This window comes from Mastacembelus armatus, chromosome 20 (genome assembly GCF_900324485.2).
Source record: "Mastacembelus armatus chromosome 20, fMasArm1.2, whole genome shotgun sequence".
NCBI lineage: Eukaryota > Metazoa > Chordata > Actinopteri > Synbranchiformes > Mastacembelidae > Mastacembelus > Mastacembelus armatus.
In genome coordinates this window covers 14,025,841-14,045,031 of record NC_046652.1, presented here as the reverse complement: position 1 = coordinate 14,045,031, position 19,191 = coordinate 14,025,841, and the positions used below count along the sequence as shown (strand labels likewise).

Genomic DNA, 19,191 nt, shown 5'->3' with positions numbered 1-19,191 from the left:
ACACATCTGAGACTTGTTACATCTTTAATGAAGTATTCAGATAAAAAAAAAAAGATATTTAAAAAAAAAAAAATCCTACTGATTGTATAAGTCTGCAAACCGTTCCCAACTAACGTGGAAGCACCTTTTTCCTTTATTATAGCATCAAGTCTTTGTGAATAAGTCTCTATTAATTTAACCCATCTGAACTTTGGAATTTTATCCCACTCGTCTTTGCAAAAAAAGTTTAAGTTCCTTAAAAATTGTGCGGGGGATCTCCTCTGCATGGCTCTTTTTAGGTCATTCCATAGATTTTAAAAGGGGCTGAGGACTGAGCTTTGACTGGGCTATTCCAGGACTTTGATCTTACTTTTCTGAAGCAATGCCTAGGCTGATTTTGATGTGTGCCTTGGGTCATTGTCATGTTGGAATGTGAAATTCCTCTTCATTTTCAGCATGTTGACAGTGCAGAAGGTTTTGTGCCAAAATATCTTGTTGTTTGGATCTATTCATTTTCCCATATATCTCGACAAGTGCCCCTGGTCTAGCTGAAGAGAAGGAGCACCAAAGCGTAATCCTACCCCCACCACCCTTCACTGCTATGTTGTTCCTTGGATGATGCTTTATATTGGCTTTGTATCATACCTTTTATAAATGAGGCCAAGAAATTCAAACACATTTTCCCACATGGTTTGGTGTGACTGAATCAATCTTTTGGCATAATGCGCTTTCATATTCTTTTTTGTAAGAAACGGCTTCTGTCTTGGCACCCTATTCCACAGCCCAGAAACAGGAGATGGTAGTTACATGCAAGAAGTGACCAATACTTGCCAGAAGTCCCTGTAGTTCCTTCAGTGTTGCTGTTGGCCTCTTGATAGCCTCTCTCATAAGTTTTCTCCTCATCCTCTCATCAACTTTGGAGGGTCGTCGAGGTCTTTTCACTGTCTCTGTGGTGCCACATTTTCTCCACTTATTGATGATTGTTTTGACAGTGTTTTATGGTACATTCAGTGCTTCTGATAGTCTTTTATATTCCTCTCCTGATTGGTACCTATCAACAATTAAGTCTTGCACTTTCTTTGGCAACTCTTTGTTCAAATACTACAGCACCAGCTGACTTTTACTTGGTTTCAATCAGAGTCACTTTAATTAATGGCATGTGTATGCCATTTACACACAGGCATAATTATGAATGTGACAGGCCCAGAGCTGGGGAAGCCTACAAAAAAAAAAAAAAAAATCTTCTGCACTGGAGGTTCCCAGGAGCACAGTGGCCTCCATAATGCTCAAATGAAAGAAGTTTGGCACAACCAGGACTACTCCAAGAGCTGGTCTCCTCGCCAAGCTGAGGAATCATGGGAATTGTAACTTAAAAGGACAGGTGACCAAGATGATGGTCACTCTGAATGACCTCCAGAGATCATCTGTGAAGATGGGACAAAGTTCTAGAAGGACAACCATCACTGCAGCCTTCCAGCAATCTGGGCTTTGTAGCAGGGTGACTAGATGGAAGGCTCTTCTCAGTGCAAAACACATGGAAGCTGCTCAGAGTTTTCATAAAAGCACCTGAAGGACTCTGAGACTGTGAGAAACATGATTCTCTCGTCTGATAAAATCCAAGATTGAACTGTTTGGACAGAATTTTAAACATTTCTAGAGGAAACCAGACACCACTCATCAGCTACCTATTATGCTGTGGGGGTAATTCTCCAGTAGCAGGGACTGGGCGGCTGGTCAGGGTTAAGGTAAAGCTGAATGGTGCAAAGTACAGAGATGTCCTCAATGAAAACTTCTTCCCCAGCTCTCAGGATCTCAGACTGGGCCGAATGGTCACCTTCCAACATGACAACGACCCTAAGCACACACACGCACACACACACACACACATATATTATATACATATATATATATATATATATAAGGAGAGAGAGAAATGAGAGATCAGATCTGCAAAACATTTGTGTCTGTCTAGCCTGCAAGGCCACTTAACAGTTGTACTTTTGGAAGCAGGCCTAATACACTCAAAATGATTGCATGGAAATAGACATTATCAGAGTTGGTTTATAAGCCAGACTGAGTCACAGTGATTATCCACGGTTTGCATTACATTACAATAAAATGTCTAAATTTAGTTTTGCTTTATTTCATACCATCTTACGAATATACCTTCTGTGCAGCTTTGGAGTGAGTTTGGACCCATGGTATACTGTGGCATTTTACATTGAATAACTCTTTCTTAATTTGTCAATCAACTGTATCCTTTTCCTGAAAAAAAAAAAGTCTAAAAGCATGAACCACTAGAGAAATATGAATGAACATTAGTAAGCTGGATTTTACCACTATGGATTCAATAATAGAAACGTACATTCACAGCTCATTCATAGAAACTTTATCACCTTGTCAACTTTATATATTTATTTATTTATTTTTTTGCAGATCACTAATTGCTAGAGCCTCCTGCTCATAACGGTCTTTTTTTAATTTCAGTTGTTTATTATTATTTTACATTACTGGTCTGCTCTAGTCTCTCATGCTATTTATAGTATATTAAATGTCTTAGCTGACTGACTGCTGAGCCAGGTTCAGTTAGCTCAGTGTGGCAGATGAAGTGTAACCTTAGATCCCCCAGATTTTAATACTGTTAGCTGCGTTAGTCATTGACCCACTTTTAATGATTATTCTGCCTGGGGCAAGTAGATTAGTTTCTGTCTATGGAGTCCTGAAGAAAGAAAGAAGGAAAATGGCCTGTTTTGTAACACAACCCCAGCTGTGCCTTTTGTGAAGATAGAGACTCATAAATTGCATTCATTTACTGCAAAAAGATTTTTTGTTAAATTCAAGCATTTAAGGTTTGAGCTGGGACCTGAGTACTTACAGAACATTTGAAACGAATATAATTTACTTACTATGAATATAATTATATGCAATACATATGTGATACATGGCTTAGATTCTTTTCCTAGTAATAGATTGTTTCAGTGTTTCATTCATCTTTCACCAATAACAATTTGAATAAATAGTCATATTTCAAATGAGACAATTACATATTACTAACCAAATGGACCTACCTGTAACATCAGTTTTAGTAAGAATGATCTTTTGCCTGCTGAGACAAAATGAACATACAATATGTGCATCAGCTATGTGAAAAGTGCTAATTGCAGATAGTTGTATTCATCTTGGTTCCTAGAGAAGAATGAAAACAAGCAGCTGATGTGAATAGTGTCTAAATATACCACAAAATGAAATTTGGTGTTCATGACTTCTTCACAACAACTGTATTAAAAATAGATAATCAAGAAAAATAATGTGACTTAGGAGTCATCATTTAATTAGACATGTGATTGCCATTTTTTTCTACAAATGCAAACAAATTTAGAAAATAATGCATTTTCACCAGGCCTCAAGGATACCTTTTTCACTCTATAAAACCATCTTGATGTCACTGGTCTTGATTCCACACACAACAGCAGTAAAGTCCATTTCACATTGTGATCAACACCATGTCATTTCCTACCAAGTCTCGCAGCTTCCATTCAACCATTGTGCATTATTGGAGGGTTCAGAAGTTCACAAGACCATAAGTTCAGTGGTTGCTAGAGGGCCTTGGCTCTGGGGAAAAGCAACATTTACAATGAACATTAATGTAACTGGTGGAACATATTAAATCAGGCTCCATGTGGTGATGTGGCTTTAGGAGCTAATATGACAAATTAACCTTTTAGCACAGATATAGACATACACACACACACACAACTAATATAAAATAACTGACATATTAACACTGCATGCAAATACTTACAGACATATTGTGGTGTGCAACTCTTACAGCTAATAAATTCCCCTGCCATCCAGCAATACATGAACCAAACACTGTAGTCACAATTCAGAGTTAGAATTGTGAAAGTTCATGGCTGCGCTGTGGTTGCTATGTTATGGTAGTAATAAATGCAATTGAGTGCTTGCCTTACAAAGATGCATTCCACCCTGGTCCAAGGTTGTATAATAATTTGAAATATAATGAAAACTCAAGAAAGTCTAACCTTGCCAATAGGAGAAGAGGATCTATTGTTTCTTGCAAAGATGAAACAAGCAACATTTTAAATGAATTCTTAAAGGTTGAATGTGTAATATTTAGTGCAATCTATTAGCAGAAATGGAATATAGCTCATAGTGCTCATAAATATGTTGTCATTAGTGTGTAGTCATTGGAAAATTTTCTTCATTTTCTTATTCTTAGAATGAGCCTTTTAAATCTACATAGGGAGTGGTGTTCTAAGAGTAGTCCATGACTGAAAGATGTTTTGGTGGGGAACATATCAGGGCAATGAAAGTAATATCTTGACAACATTATAGTTGCTGTAAACCAATAACTGATTAATATTTTTTAAGGAGATGTAGAAAAATGTCTAATTCAATGAGGTACCTTATCAATGTCTTCTTTCCTCCAACCATACAGGAATTATCAGGACTGCCTTAGCTAACATGGACCGAGAGGCCAGAGAGCACTACACAGTTGTTATCCAAGCCAAAGACATGGCAGGCCAGGTTGGAGGCCTCTCTGGTTCCACGACCATCAATATCACACTGACAGATGTCAACGACAACCCGCCCAAGTTTCCTCAAAGTATGTATAATCACGGGAATTTTGTTATACTACAAAACAATAAGATTGTGTGTGTGTGCGCGTTGGGACAAGGTGCATTTCTTTTAGGTAACTGGAAGACAATATACTGTCTTTTGGGTTTTTACTTTCCCACTGGTAATGTAGTCAAGTTAGTACTACTAACCTGAATGTATTAGCCTCTATTAAATCAAACTACTAAGTTGAAATATCATCCGTTCACAACCAATTGAGCAGAAGGCGTCAATTACAGTTCCTTCAGGCAGTTCCTGTGTGTTACCTGAGAAACATGTATAAGAAGAATTCTGTACTGCATTTTCATTGTGGGAGTGGAAAAATATTAAGCAATTGTAAGAAAAGCAAAGTTTAGATTTCATTGACACTGTGGAGCAGAAATCCTTACACATTTTCATATAAAAGATCTGTACAGCAGGCCTCTCATCTGGTTTTACTGTTTGAGTGAGAAGAGAAAACGTCAGTATATCAGTATTTTCAGGAAAAGAATATGGATTTTTTGTCATTCCTGTATTGATTGATCATGCTTCCAGGCTTCTCCTCATTAGACTTGGTAATCTAATATTTCTATAATTAGCAAAATTAGATGCACATTCCTCAAATCCCTCTGTTCTGCAGTCTGAAATTTCTGTATTAATGATAAACTTAAGTAATAATGAAGTTGTAACTCTTTGTCTTTGAAAGTGCTTCACAAAGCACCTGCTCCTTTAAACTGAGTTTTTCATAATGCACTACAGTGAAAAACTAGTTCAAAGCCATCAACATTTTCTGAATAACCATCTGCCTGAGAGTTCAATCTGCCCCAGTGCAGTGCTATCAACCTGGATTTAGCATTTAATGTTAACTGAAGCACTCCAGAGTATTTTTAATGACATTATAACAGGACCTAATGGTGACACAGTGAAGTTGCTTAGCTAAGCCCTTTTATGAGAACATTCAGACAGAGATGTGGGGGCAGATCAGCCTGTGTTAAACAGTTTTCTTTTGTCTCTAAATGGGTACACATCGATGTTCATCCACAGAAAATTACCAGCTCTATGTTCCTGAATCAGCTCAAGTAGGGAAGCCGGTAGGGAAGATCAAAGCCAATGATGAGGACCTTGGCATTAATGCAGACATCAAATACAGCATCATTAACTCAGAGGGGGCCAACATGTTCTCCATATCCACAGACAGGGACACAAGAGAGGGAATTCTCAGCCTAAAAAAGGTATGCACACCCTTGATTCAATATAGAAAAAAAACATATGAGAGAACAGTCATGTATATCAATGTTTTAATATAGACTTCAGTGAGAACTATGGAATTTTAACCCATAGCAGTACTTAGCAATTCATCAATAATGAATGCTTAGACTTTGTCTAACTGAGTATCATTTTGCTGCAAAATGCTTACAGTTGTATTTGTGGCATGTAGAACTGTAGCAAATACTGTGAAGTTAAACTCTAACTGCTTTGTATTGTGAGCATGCTAATCTTATGTCCCTGTGGTGCCTTTTTCCAACAGCCTCTGAACTATGAGAAAAAAAAGAGCTACACTCTCCACATTGAAGGCATGAATACACATGTGGATCCTCGTTTTTCATATCTTGGTTCTTTCAAAGACACGGCGACCCTTAAAATTACAGTTGGGGACGTGGATGAAGCCCCTGTCTTTTCTATGGATTACTATATTATGGAAGTATATGAAAATGCACCAATTGGCACAGAGGTGGGCACCGTAACAGCTCAAGATCCTGACATCAAGAACAGCCCTGTCAGGTAAGACACTCATATACGTACATACACTGTCTGCATGAATGACTTCAAATATTACAGCTGTTCTGTAAGGCATTCCTTCTTATTGTGTATTATTGGACAGAACTGAAGAGAACGTTTTTTTTAAATGTCTGTGCAAAAATAGTATGAGAGAGTAGACTGCTAACATTACAAGGCTTATTTTGAGGCACAGCACTCTTTCATCCGTGAATGACAGCCAGTGTGACTCTGTCACAATATTAGATGTCAAAATCAACTTTTTTTTTTAACATAACAGTCTTTCCCAGCTGGATTTCAAAAGGTTTGGATTGGATTAAAAAAAAAAGAACCAAGGAGTATCCCTTTTGCTTATTGAGGCATTTCTACATGAAAAATACTAAATCACCCATTTGCACGTCATATAGCTGCCTTACACCGATTTTCAGGTGACTTTAAAACATGTACTATTGTGGAAAATGGAGAACTAATTACAGAAACAGTATCAATTTACATGTATTTTAAAAGCCTTGTTATTGTCTGATTCTACATACTGTAGGTGCTATGGTTTTCACATCTCCTTAAAAGGTCAGCAGTATTTAGTGAATATTTTTTTGGCATCATTAGATGTTTTTTTTTTTCTTTCTGTGAAGTAACTCAAGGCAGTACAATGTTTGTATTCGCTATAAACATGTGTTTGTGTACTGTTGAAAAAAAGACTGATATGAGCCTTAGGCAGTGGACTAATCATAGGTTTTCACTTAGCAAAGGTACCTTGTTTCACCACATTACACTCAAACAACACTGCCCTGCTTGTTTTAATTTACATTTCCATTATAGTTTGAGTATAAATGATAGAGTAGCTATAAGCATGATACTCTTCATGACACGAAGTAATAATAATTACTCCTACGTTTTAAAGCCTTGCCATAGGCTGTCCATCCCTCCATATAATGTTCCCCAATTTCCAGCACATAAAGATGAAGACAGCAGGGATGGAATCATCTTAATCTCAGAAAGAACAAGTTAAATAACTGTGCCACTGCTCCCTGTGTTGGCATCAGAACGCAGCAGGCACCATTATTTGATCTTCAGCAGTATACCAATGTACAGTGGGTACGGAAAGTATTCAGACCCCTTTAAATTTTTCACTCTTTGTGTCATTGCAGCCATTTGCCAAAATCAAAAAAGTTCATTTTATTTCTCATTAATGTACACTCAGCACCCCCTCTTGACAGAAAAAAACAAATGTAGAAATTTTTGCAAATTTATTAAAAAAAAAACAACTGAAATATCACATGGTCATAAATATTCAGACCCTTTGCAGTGACACTCATATTTAACTCACATGCTGTCCATTTCTTCTGATCCTCCTTGAGATAGTTCTGCTCCTTCATTGGAGTCCACCTGTGTTTAATTAAACTGATTGGACTTGATTAGGAAAGGCACACACCTGTCTATATAAGACCTTACAGCTCACAGTGCATGTCAGAGCAAATGAGAATCATGAGGTCGAAGGAACTGCTCAAGGAGCTCAGAGACAGAATTGTGGCAAGGCACAGATCTGGCCAAGGTTACAAAAGAATTTCTGCAGCACTCAAGGTTCCTAAGAGCACAGTGGCCTCCATAATCCTCAAATGGAAAAAGTTTGGGACGACCAGAACTCTTCCTAGACCTGGCCGTCCAGCCAAACTGAGCAATCGTGGGAGAAGAGCCTTGGTGAGAGAGGTAAAGAAGAACTCAAAGATCACTGTGGCTGAGCTCCAGAGATGCAGTAGGGAGATGGGAGAAAGTTCCACAAAGTCAACTATCACTGCAGCCCTCCACCAGTCGGGGCTTTATGGCAGAGTGGCCCGACGGAAGCCTCTCCTCAGTGCAAGACACATGAAAGCCCGCATAGAGTTTGCCAAAAAACACATGAAGGACTCCCAGACTATGAGAAATAAGATTCTCTGGTCTGATGAGACCAAGATTGAACTTTTTGGCGTTAATTCTAAACGGTATGTGTGGAGAAAACCAGGCACTGCTCATCACCTGCCCAATACAATCCCTACAGTGAAACATGGTGGTGGGAGCATCATGTTGTGGGGGTGTTTTTCAGCTGCAGGGACAGGACGACTGGTTGCAATTGAAGGAAAGATGAATGCGGCCAAGTACAGAGATATCCTCGAAGAAAACCTCTTCCAAGAGTGCTCAGGACCTCAGACTGGGCCGAAGGTTCACCTTTCAACAGGACAATGACCCTAAGCACACAGCTAAAATAACAAAGGAGTGGCTTCGGAACAACTCTGTGACCGTTCTTGACTGGCCCAGCCAGAGCCCTGACCTAAACCCAATTGAGCATCTCTGGAGAGACCTGAAAATGGCTGTCCACCAACGTTCACCATCCAACCTGACAGAACTGGAGAGGATCTGCAAGAAAGAATGGCAGAGGATCCCCAAATCCAGGTGTGAAAAACTTGTTGCATCATTCCCAAGAAGACTCATGGCTGTACTAGCTCAAAAGGGTGCTTCTACTCAATACTGAGCACAGGGTCTGAATATTTATGACCATGTGATATTTCAGTTTTTCTTTTTTAATAAATTTGCAAAAATTTCTACATTTCTGTTTTTTTCTGTCCAAGATGGTGTGCTGAGTGTACATTAATGAGAAATTAAAATGAACTTTTTTGATTTTGGCAAATGGCTGCAATGACACAGAGTGAAAAATTTAAAGGGGTCTGAATACTTTCCGTACCCACTGTATGTAACTAAATAAACTATCTATCTGCATATCACCAAAAACAACAAAAAATGTATGTGGCCAGGACATAGGAGGTTATACCAGTTTTAATATCTTCAAATCATTAATCAAAAATTTGTACCATGAAAACAATAATCTATTGTTCAAAACAGTCCTTTGAGATAATCACTTTTGAAACAAATACCCATAGTCCCCTGCGTATGTTGTAGTACATAGTGACTTTGGATATTGGTAGTTGAACAAGTACTGGAACAGTTCTGTCCCATTGTTGCACAGCCCTCTTGGCTCCAGGACCTTCATGATGTGGGATGTGACAGCCACCAGTTGGTTTAGTTCAACTGGGTACTTTACTTCAGGCACCTGAACAAAGGTGTTTTCCACAGAGCTGGTACGTTCTCCAGCTGTACACTCAGGTTGAACATCCTCTGTAGAGGCTGACACAATTAGCCACAAAGCCTTACACCATTTAGGCTGATATCCTGTCCTTGTGCTAGCATGGTGCTGAGAAAATGTTCTCTGACGACCTAGTGTATTTTTCTCCTACAAAACGTAAAATAATAAACTTTTCCTTGTTTCTCAGTCAGTCAGTGCTATCTACATTTTCATTTTTACAGCTGAAAAGCCCTAATGCTCTTACAAAAGTGAGCAATCATTGTGTGTTTTCAGCAATCAGTGCTATGTATACTTGCAAGCTCCAACCCAAGCCAAATAATATTATTTTAAGTGCAATTGAGTGTTTTCAATTGTGGTATTAAATATATATATATATATATATATATATATATATATATATATATATACATAGTACATACATATATAAACATACAATTCCAGCCATAAATTTCAAGGTCACAAAGGAGCCGTAAGAAGATACAGATCCTGCCAACATTCAGCTAAATCACGAGTATGGGCTGTCAGTACATTTTACACTCAAAACAAGGTCAATTTAATAACAATATGCCGCCCATTTAATCAGTCATTCACTTTAAACATTCGTTTAAAGTGAAAAACACTTCACTTAACATCAACCACTGATATACACATTTGTTTAATGTTCTTGCAAAGGGATGTTTGAAGTTTGTCTTTTGCCATTTTCATCTTGATTTAAAGGCAAACAAGTTAGTTTTGTACAGTTTGTGGTCTCACTTTGAACATTATTATTGTGTAATTTTACAAGATCTTGAAATTTTAACAGTTCTTACTGAATGAAAAATTGTTTTGTGTGTTCCTTTGGATGGATGTGGATAATTCTTATTGGTCTTTTTTCTGTAATGTGATCAGTGGCTGGTTAGGAATAAGCAGGTATAAATAATAGATGGATGTTATGGTTAATAGTGTCAAATGCCTTTTAGAAAACTATAAAAATGCCTAGTGTGCTTTGTTTGTTTTTCATCACTGTGGTGATAGTTTCATTAAGGCTAATGCTGTGGATCGAACCCATACTGACATTCATTTAACAATTTATTTCTTTCAATAAAAGAATATAGTCTTGAAACAAAAACTTTTTCAAGAATTTTTGCAATTGAGAAATCAAGGCAATGGGTCTATAGCAGGGGTCTCCAAATCCAGTCCATGAGGGTCACTGTCCTTCTTCTTTACAAACTATCCCTGCCCTACCCACTGCTGCTTATCTGGATCAGGTGTGTTCAGCCAATCAGTAACTGGAAGGGCAGGGACAGTTGGAAAAGAAGCAGGACAGTGGACCTCCAGGACTGGAGTTGGAAATCCATATAAGACTATGATTGTGCCCTGTTTTAAATAGTGGTTAGGGTTACCTTTGTTAAGAACATAGATTCTATGATTTTACTTTCCTCACTCCAAACCATATCTGACTGATTGTCATGCATGCCAATATTTTTTGCAAGATTAGGACCAATGTTTACAAAATCTGTTGAATTCATATGCCATTCTTTAACATTAATCACCTTATTTTGTTAATTTAATAAATTACTTGATATGCTTGTAGTACTGACTTTATTCTCTGATACACTATGCAATATGTTCCATGTACCTTTAATATTATTATTTTCCAGTAGCATTTTAGTGTAATTGTCTTTCTTTGCTTGTCTCAATATAGTTATCACACTATTTTTTATAACTCTTGTATTTATGTTCTGTCACTTCTATTCTAAATTTGAAGAAATCCCTATAAAGTTTGTTTTTCTTTTTACATGCATGCTGCAATCCCTTTGTTATCCAAGGTTAATTATATTTTCTGTTTTGCTTCCTAAGTGTTGTAGGACAGTTCTTTTCATATCACGATTGATATCAATCTGAAAATGCATCCTATGCCAAATCATCTTGTACATGAACCCCATCCCATTTTTTACTATTTAATTCATTAATGTCAAAGGAAAATTGTCAACTTAGGATATATTTCACAGAAGAATGAACACTATAGTAAAAATATAGATGGTTAAGAGACAAATTAGGGGAATACACAGCCAATGCTTGTTTTGTACTTGAACTCATGAGAGGTGAGATGAGATGAGCTGAGATGAGACAAACTTTCTTCATCTCAAAAGGGAAATTCAGGTGGTCTTGTACTTGATTACTAAGCCAGTAGTGAGAGTAGTCAGTGGTGGGTAGTCATCTGCCATTGGCTAATGTGCTGTAGAGACTGATGGCAGTGGGGATGAAGTATCTCCAGTCCTGCAGCTCAGTGAGGTGAGTCGTCTACTGCAGCTGCTTCTCTGGTCCATCAGGATGTTGTGAAGGGGATGGTCAGTGTATTCAGTGATGGCATCTACCTTTGTCTGTGAGCATCTCTTCACCACAGCCTCCAGTGAGTCCAACCTCATTACAGTCACTGAACCAGCTTTTTGCATCAGTTTGTCATGCCACCTTGCATCCTTCTGCTTAATGCTGCCTCCCCAGCAGACTGCAACATAAAACAGTGCACTTACTGTCAAAGTGCACTGCATCTTCCTGCAGGAAGAAAAACCATCTCTGCTGCCCTTTTTTATATTGTACATCTGTGTTGTACATCATGACCAGTTCAACTTAGATATAAGCCTAGATATTTGTAGGCTGGGACCACTTCAATGTCCACAGATGTTGACTGGATAAGGAAGGGGTTTAGAACTTCAACAATCCACTGACATTTCCTTGGATTTAGAAGTGTTCAGTAGGAGGCATGTTTGTGATGCCAGTTACTGAAGGATTTTATTAGGCCTCTGGGCTCCTAGGTTAGGTGTAGTTTGGGCTTAAGCAGTCGTAGACATACACTGGGCCAGCTGCCTTCCCACATCATAATTTCTGTAACTCTAACCTCACCAAGAAAAAGTGGAGCATGCCCAGGTTTGGAAGGGGGTCTAGCTCCAGTGGTGATGATGGGCACAGGTGGAGGACAAGGAGCAGCAGATAAAGGAGGAGATATTAAGGATGGATGAGGAGGTATGGCTGTACAGGCTGGGGCAGAAAGTACATTTGCAACAGTGTCAAACCTGTTGAAGAACTTGTTGAGTTCATTGGCTCTGTCCACGTCAAGCACTGTGGTGTGGTTGTTCTTTCTTTTGTAGCCAGTCAAGTCAATTCCCCACCTCTGTGCTGGTGTTGTGTTTTTGTCATCCTCTTTTTTCCTTGTAGTCCTCTGTAACATGCTTTACTCTCCTCTTCAGCTCATGTTGGACACCTTTGAACCTTTCTTTGTTTCCGTCTTTAAATGTTTCCTTTTTCTGATTAAGGATTACCTTAATGTCACTGGTGGCCCAGGGTTTTTTATTAGGGAAAGAGAGCACAGGCTTTGTGAGCAATTTGATTTAAAGTACAGTACTAGTAGAATATAAAATTGCAATACATTTTTTTTCCTTATCATTAGTTAACCAACATTGGTCTTCAGTTTTTAATGTGTTTTTCACACAGTGTTCTTCAGTAAAGAAGAGGCAGTGGCTCTATAATGATCCTGAAGCACACTGTTCTTAGATATGAGGTTCATGAATAAATCGTTGTAGGTTTTCCATGATAGTCAAATATATGACTTTACAATTACAATATGCTTCCTGCTTTCTTACAGTGCAGATGTTTGTGTGCTGGTATCTTTGCAGCTATTCTTGTTTTGTTTTGGTTTTTCTCATAATATATACAGATAGTGACCACTGGATACTTGTTAGCTACCGGGATCTTCATTTCTGATAGACAGTGATGTGTATGGCCATATGTAGCACTTTTATTACTCATCAGTAATCAGTACTATACAAACAGGTTTACATCTTTACAGCACAACCCAAAGCTACTTAACAGCAAGATGCCCCCCTTACTTCACAAATTTCTCCAGAAGATTGCAGTACTTAAAAATAGGATCCATCGATTAGAAGTCAACATGAAAGTGCAAGGACTGTGTGGGAATGTTACCACTTTAGCAGAGACTTGAAACATGCTAGCTCACAGATTATTATCAGCAGCCAGACTACTAAAAACATGAGAGTTGTCTGTCTGGCAATAAATCTGAAAGTAGGAGCCCTGTCTGGAACTCCCATGGCACAAAGCCTAAGAATAAATCACCTCCCAAGGAAATGGGAGGTATGGGAAGTGATAGTCAGTGAGGTCTGCACCAACATTCAGGCAGAGGGCCTCATCAACCCTATGTCCTTAGTAGGGCATGGCAGTGGACAGCTGCAAAAGGAAGTACTAGTAGGAAACCTTCCCATTAACCAAGTGTATGACACAGCACATTTGCACCACTGCTCCAGGACCCTGGATTTCTATCAGATGACCTCAGTAACCTCTCATACTCACACAACAGGGTAAGGACTGAGCAAAAGGCTGCAGGGAAATCTAATGACTCAGCCTCAAACTGATTGTGGGTGACTTTGCTATTAAGAATGAAAATAGCATAAGGAGCAAAAATGCCAGAGTATACTGTTTTCAAAACAGATGCGGTGTCTGACATTATGGAAATAATAAATAATCCCAAAAATCCTGGCGATTGCTGTGTACACAGGGGTCAGAAACATTGGGTAACATTGATCTCTTACCAGCAAGCCCTTTTTAATTCATGATCTTATCCCTACTAATAATCTTAATTTATTTCTCATTGAAAACTGGTTAGATATTATTAGTAGTGCACCAGTTCTTCTTTAGTCAGCCACGCCAAACTATCAATTTACAAATGTCACTTGACCTGACAGAAAAGGTGGAGGTGGAAGACTCATTCAGGTTAAAGCAGTTATCATATGATGATCTTGACTGAATACATTTGCAAAAACCCTACTGTTAACAACATTCAGTCCTCCAAGGCTTTCTTCACATTTTGTTGACAGCTTCTCTGAGTTGCATTTGTGTCATCTTAACTTGTCAAACAGTAACTGGTGGAAATCTGTCTTCTTTCAAATGGTTGACAGTTGCAGGTTGTGCAAGCACTATAATGGATGCAGTTACTACCAAGGCTCTAGATATTTTGACATAGACTTTTATTTCTGTGTTTTTTTATATACTGTTTTTGTTGTTCCCCAAAACAATAAAAAAATATATATTATAAGTATCTAAATGAACATATGATTTACCTTTTTTGTAGGCGATGGCTATGTAAGTAAGGCTAACATCAGACTGTGGATTCACAGTTTTATCACTTTAACTCTAAAACCTTGGAACTTATTGAAACTATTGCACCAGAAGAGGTAAAAACCATCTCTGGCAAGTAGAAAGCACCCTGGCTGTCACAAGTCAAAAAAAGACAATGCCAGAAACTGAACACCAAAGGAGAAAAAGTAATCCTCAGATCCAATATGAGATCTTCAAAGAGGCTTTGCATTTACAACACTGAAAAAAATAAGGTTAGACAAGTCTTTTTTTCTCCCAAGAGTTATATAATTCTCATGTTTTGTTGAGAAGCGAAGTAATCTGAAAAAAGTCTCAGATTTCCAATCACATCTTCCCATCATGTTTGCATCTTTTTTTTCCAAAAACAAAAACGTATTTATACATTTCTTTATGTCAAACAATGCAATGAGTCCACTGATGCAGCTGCACATTAACAGTTTGGTCAGACTGTCAACATTCAGTGCTATCAATAGTAAAAACTACAAGATACAGTTAAAGCAACTTTTTGTAATTTTTGCTCACGGTTTCCCTCATCTGGTTGAAAAGCTGTTACCAGTGTAAATACTGTCGCTGTATAAGCTTCCCTGTGGATTCGTGTTTGAGCTTGTGTCTGATCACTCTCTCTCTTTCTTTTCTTTGCTTCGCTTCCTCTAACCAAACCCTCTTTGGTTTTTCTGCTGGCTCTGCCATGGTGATGGTTTTGATAATTCTATGTTTGATCATTTCATTTTACAGTTAGCTGTTGACTAACTCCACCCAGGCCACGAATAAAACATGTGATGTATGCCGTAAAGCAGGTTGCACTCTTTAGCTGGCAGCAGATGGACAGAGCTGAGTGATCCTACCCAAACATGAAAGTTGCATAGTGCCAATGCGAGCCCGGTCAGGCTGCAGCGGCAGTAGAATTTGTCAAAAACTACATAGTCTTGCTTTAACAATGTGAATTCAACCAACTGTTGTTTGGAGAACGTACAAACTCGCTTTTTCAAAAATATATTCAGTTGCATAAAGAGTGAATGTGTTTTAAATTGTCACTGCATTCACTACATTCAGACATGCTTCCAAAACAACTGAAAACTGCGGTTGTTAAGCCCCTTCCAAAGAAATTTGCCAGTCAGCCATTATTAAATAATTCAAAGTCAATCTCTAATCTTCCTTTTATTGGAAAAATGAATAAGGCATTCTGCTGAATGACTTTTTTTAAAAATTGCAGATTTCTTTCTGGCTTTATACAATATTACAGCAGTTGGGCTGCACTGACTGAAATGATATTTGTCTTGACACTGATTCAGGTAAAATATCAGGTTTGTCATTGCTTGTGAATGGGTTATCAGGTATTGTTGTCAGTTGCATCAGATCAAACCTCAAAGGCAGAGGCTATGCTGTTTCCATTGGTGATTATATATTTGAACACATCACAGTGATGTGTGGTGACCCCCAGGGTTTGATTCTTGGATCACTGTTATTCTACCTATACAAGCTCCTTCTGGGACAAATCGTATATGACAATGGCATTACTTAGACTTACTTAGCTCTTTCATTAAGTGACTATAAAAAGACTGTTAGACTTCAGCTCATTTAACAAGAACCAGGAGAGCAGAGCACATCACTCCTGTTCTTAGATTTTCACACTCGCTGCCAGATATCTACAGAATAGACTGTAAAGTGATGATTTTGGTTTACAAATCACTTAATGATTTGGGGCCAAAATACATCTCTGATCCTTGAAGAATACAAACCCAGCACAGCTCTTAGATCTTCAGGAGACAGTCAGCTAGAAGAACCTTGGGTCAGAATCCAAAGGGTTTGAAGCTGCTACTAAATATGATGCACACAGATGGAACCAGTTTACTGATGACCTTAAAAATGCCCCAACTCTAACCACTTTCAAATCTAAACTTAAAACGCTGCTGTTGTCCTTTGATTGTATCTTTGCTTTCTCTACTTTTGATTCATCTCTTTTATTCAGAGAAACTTACAACCTAGTGCTACAATGAAATGGCACTATGGATGTGTTTCTGGTCTTGTATTATAATGTGTCTATGTATTTATTCTTCTTTATATATTTAATTTCAGATCAACATTTTTTATCTAAGAGCAATTTGAATTAAATCTCTGTGCTTTAGAAATAGAGCTGCCTTGCCTGGTGCTGTGTGGTGTTTTGGCCATGTAGGCTTCTTTAGCAAAGAAAGAATAAATATAATATTAAATTCACATCTAACTGTGGTTATTTTTATGTGAAGAAACACCGCAACATAAGTGGACATGATGTCAATGAAATGCAGTCAGAACTGTGGTAAAATATAACCACTTTTAAACCATGTTACCACTTTTACCCAGAGACCCTTCACAATTTTTGACTTATAAAAAGCTCCATATATTTATTTATTTTAATGCATATGCAATGAATATATAAGATTGCCATTTACCTTGCTTATAGGTATTATTTGGACATTAAAGAGGAAGGAGAAAGGTACTTCAAAATTGATGAGAGCCATGGAATTATACGGACGATACAACCACTGGACAGAGAGGACATGCCTTGGCACAATATCACTGTGATGGCATCAGATGTTGGTAAGTGCCCAGGCTTTGATTCCATAAAACAACTGTTTACAAGTGAACTAGTAAATGTATCTGACCTGCGGTATCTGTCTGTTCGTGTTTTTACATAGGCTACACATACTGTACATACCACACTCTTCGCCTACTGACATAAATATTTTAATTACCATTGTATATTTCTCCCATGTTTCACACCTTCAGGGTCTGTAGTAAATATTGTAGTGTGCTTGTTGGAAAGAGGCAGTTAAAAGAGATTGCTCTTTCTTTCCACCCTCAGCTTTCTTTGCCCCAAGCTAATTGGAGAGATTATAAATTGTTATCGGAAATGCATTCAAATAGTGGGTGAGTTCTGGGCAACAACAGCATGATGAAATACGCGCAGATAGATGCTTTTTTTTGGTTTTGTTTTTTAAATAACACTCCTAAAAGATAATAGGATAACCCCAGTCTAGACTGAATGGATCCAAACTGCACTGCTATTAAGCATTATTAACAGTAATATTACAAATGGTATTCAAACACATCCTAACATCAGGTAAGTTAATAATGAAAGTAACATTTGAAGACTGGAGGACACAAGGATGGAGGAGATAATTTGCATATTGATTAGAATGTATTAAAACTATAATTAACTATAAAATCAAATTAATCCCAATTGTTTCAGTGTTTCATTTTTTTTACACTGAAAATTAATTAAATCAATAAAGGCCCCACTGACTTCAAAAACTGCTATCAGGTAACTTGGGTAATTTGTTATCACAATTAGGCAAATCTCTTGCCAGCTGACAGAGGTGATGTATGCTAATTTTCCTTTATCTCTTCACCTCCCCTTAGTGTTCAAGGTTACAGTTACATGCCAAGACATTGTCAAAAACAGAATGATAAATTTTTACCACTTTGAATGAGCAAGGACACACAGTGTCAAATGGCACAAAGCATCCTGTTCAGCTCACTGCAGATCATTCTGCAGAGATTTTACCCTGCCATCTATTGGTCACAAGAAGTAGAGAGACAAATTATAGTTGAATGAATGGATTAGAAAATTAATATATGATTGAATCTTAGTTGGCACAGCTGTGCAGTCGTCAGCATTCGCCTCATGGCGAGAAGGTTCCAAGTTTGAACCCTTTCGTTGCAGTCATAATTACTACATCTGGTAGGGCTTGCATAATAATGAAACATAACTATGAATGGTGATAAAAACTGTCTGCACAAACAACACAGAATATAATTTTTTTGGGGGAGAACAGTACAGTAGCTGCAATGACAAACCTTCTTTACCTAATGAAAAAATGTTTCACACAAGATAACATAAACATTAGCTTAGCTGAAAGACTTGTCCATTTAATGAAGATCTTGCTGAGAGATCATGCTATAATTTTTTTTCAACATTCTCCGTCAGCATACTCATACTGTAAATCACACTTGCACCTGAAGCTATCAATTAAACCAGTCCTCTTCTGTTGGGCAATGAGGTGCACCACAGGATCAGGATTAGCTGCCTTGCACTTCAACAAAATTTGTGGAACCAGGGGAAAATCATATAAAACCTGCGCCACAGATACTGAATGTTAATCTATGCCTTTTCGTTTTAAAATGCTTATACACATTTAAATACTGACAAACCTTTCAGTGTTGTTTTTGCTTAGTATTGTTGTTGCTTCAGGTAGGTCTCATAAGCACTGAAAACAAAACACAATACATATGAAAGCTTAATTGAGTAGAGAAAAAAATAACCCAAGTGTTAAATCAAGTTTTTGTTTTTGTTTTTTGTTTTTTTTTCATTAAAGACTTTACAATAACGTTCGGTGAACAAGGGCTTATGTTTTGCATGCTCCATGAATTACTCATGCAAATAATGCACTATAATCACACAGACAAACTGTGACAAGACATTTCTGCACGGGATGATCAGATGTGGTTTCATAGCCTAATACAAACCTCATAAAGTGCCTAACAAAAAGAGCAAACTGTGCTCCAGTTTAAAATTA

The 19,191-nt window shown here is 37.8% G+C and overlaps 1 protein-coding gene across 2 annotated transcripts in view; it reads left to right on the top strand.

Annotated features, from left to right (window-relative positions):
* Positions 1–19,191, top strand: part of LOC113121506 (cadherin-18) — an 84,500-nt gene that overhangs the window by 49,978 nt on the left and 15,331 nt on the right. For both annotated transcript variants that reach the window (XM_026292065.1, XM_026292064.1), the window contains 4 exons: positions 4,439–4,606; positions 5,641–5,828; positions 6,125–6,378; positions 17,076–17,212. In XM_026292065.1, the coding sequence (XP_026147850.1) occupies positions 4,439–4,606; positions 5,641–5,828; positions 6,125–6,378; positions 17,076–17,212 (747 nt within the window). The remainder of the gene's footprint in view (positions 1–4,438; positions 4,607–5,640; positions 5,829–6,124; positions 6,379–17,075; positions 17,213–19,191) is intronic.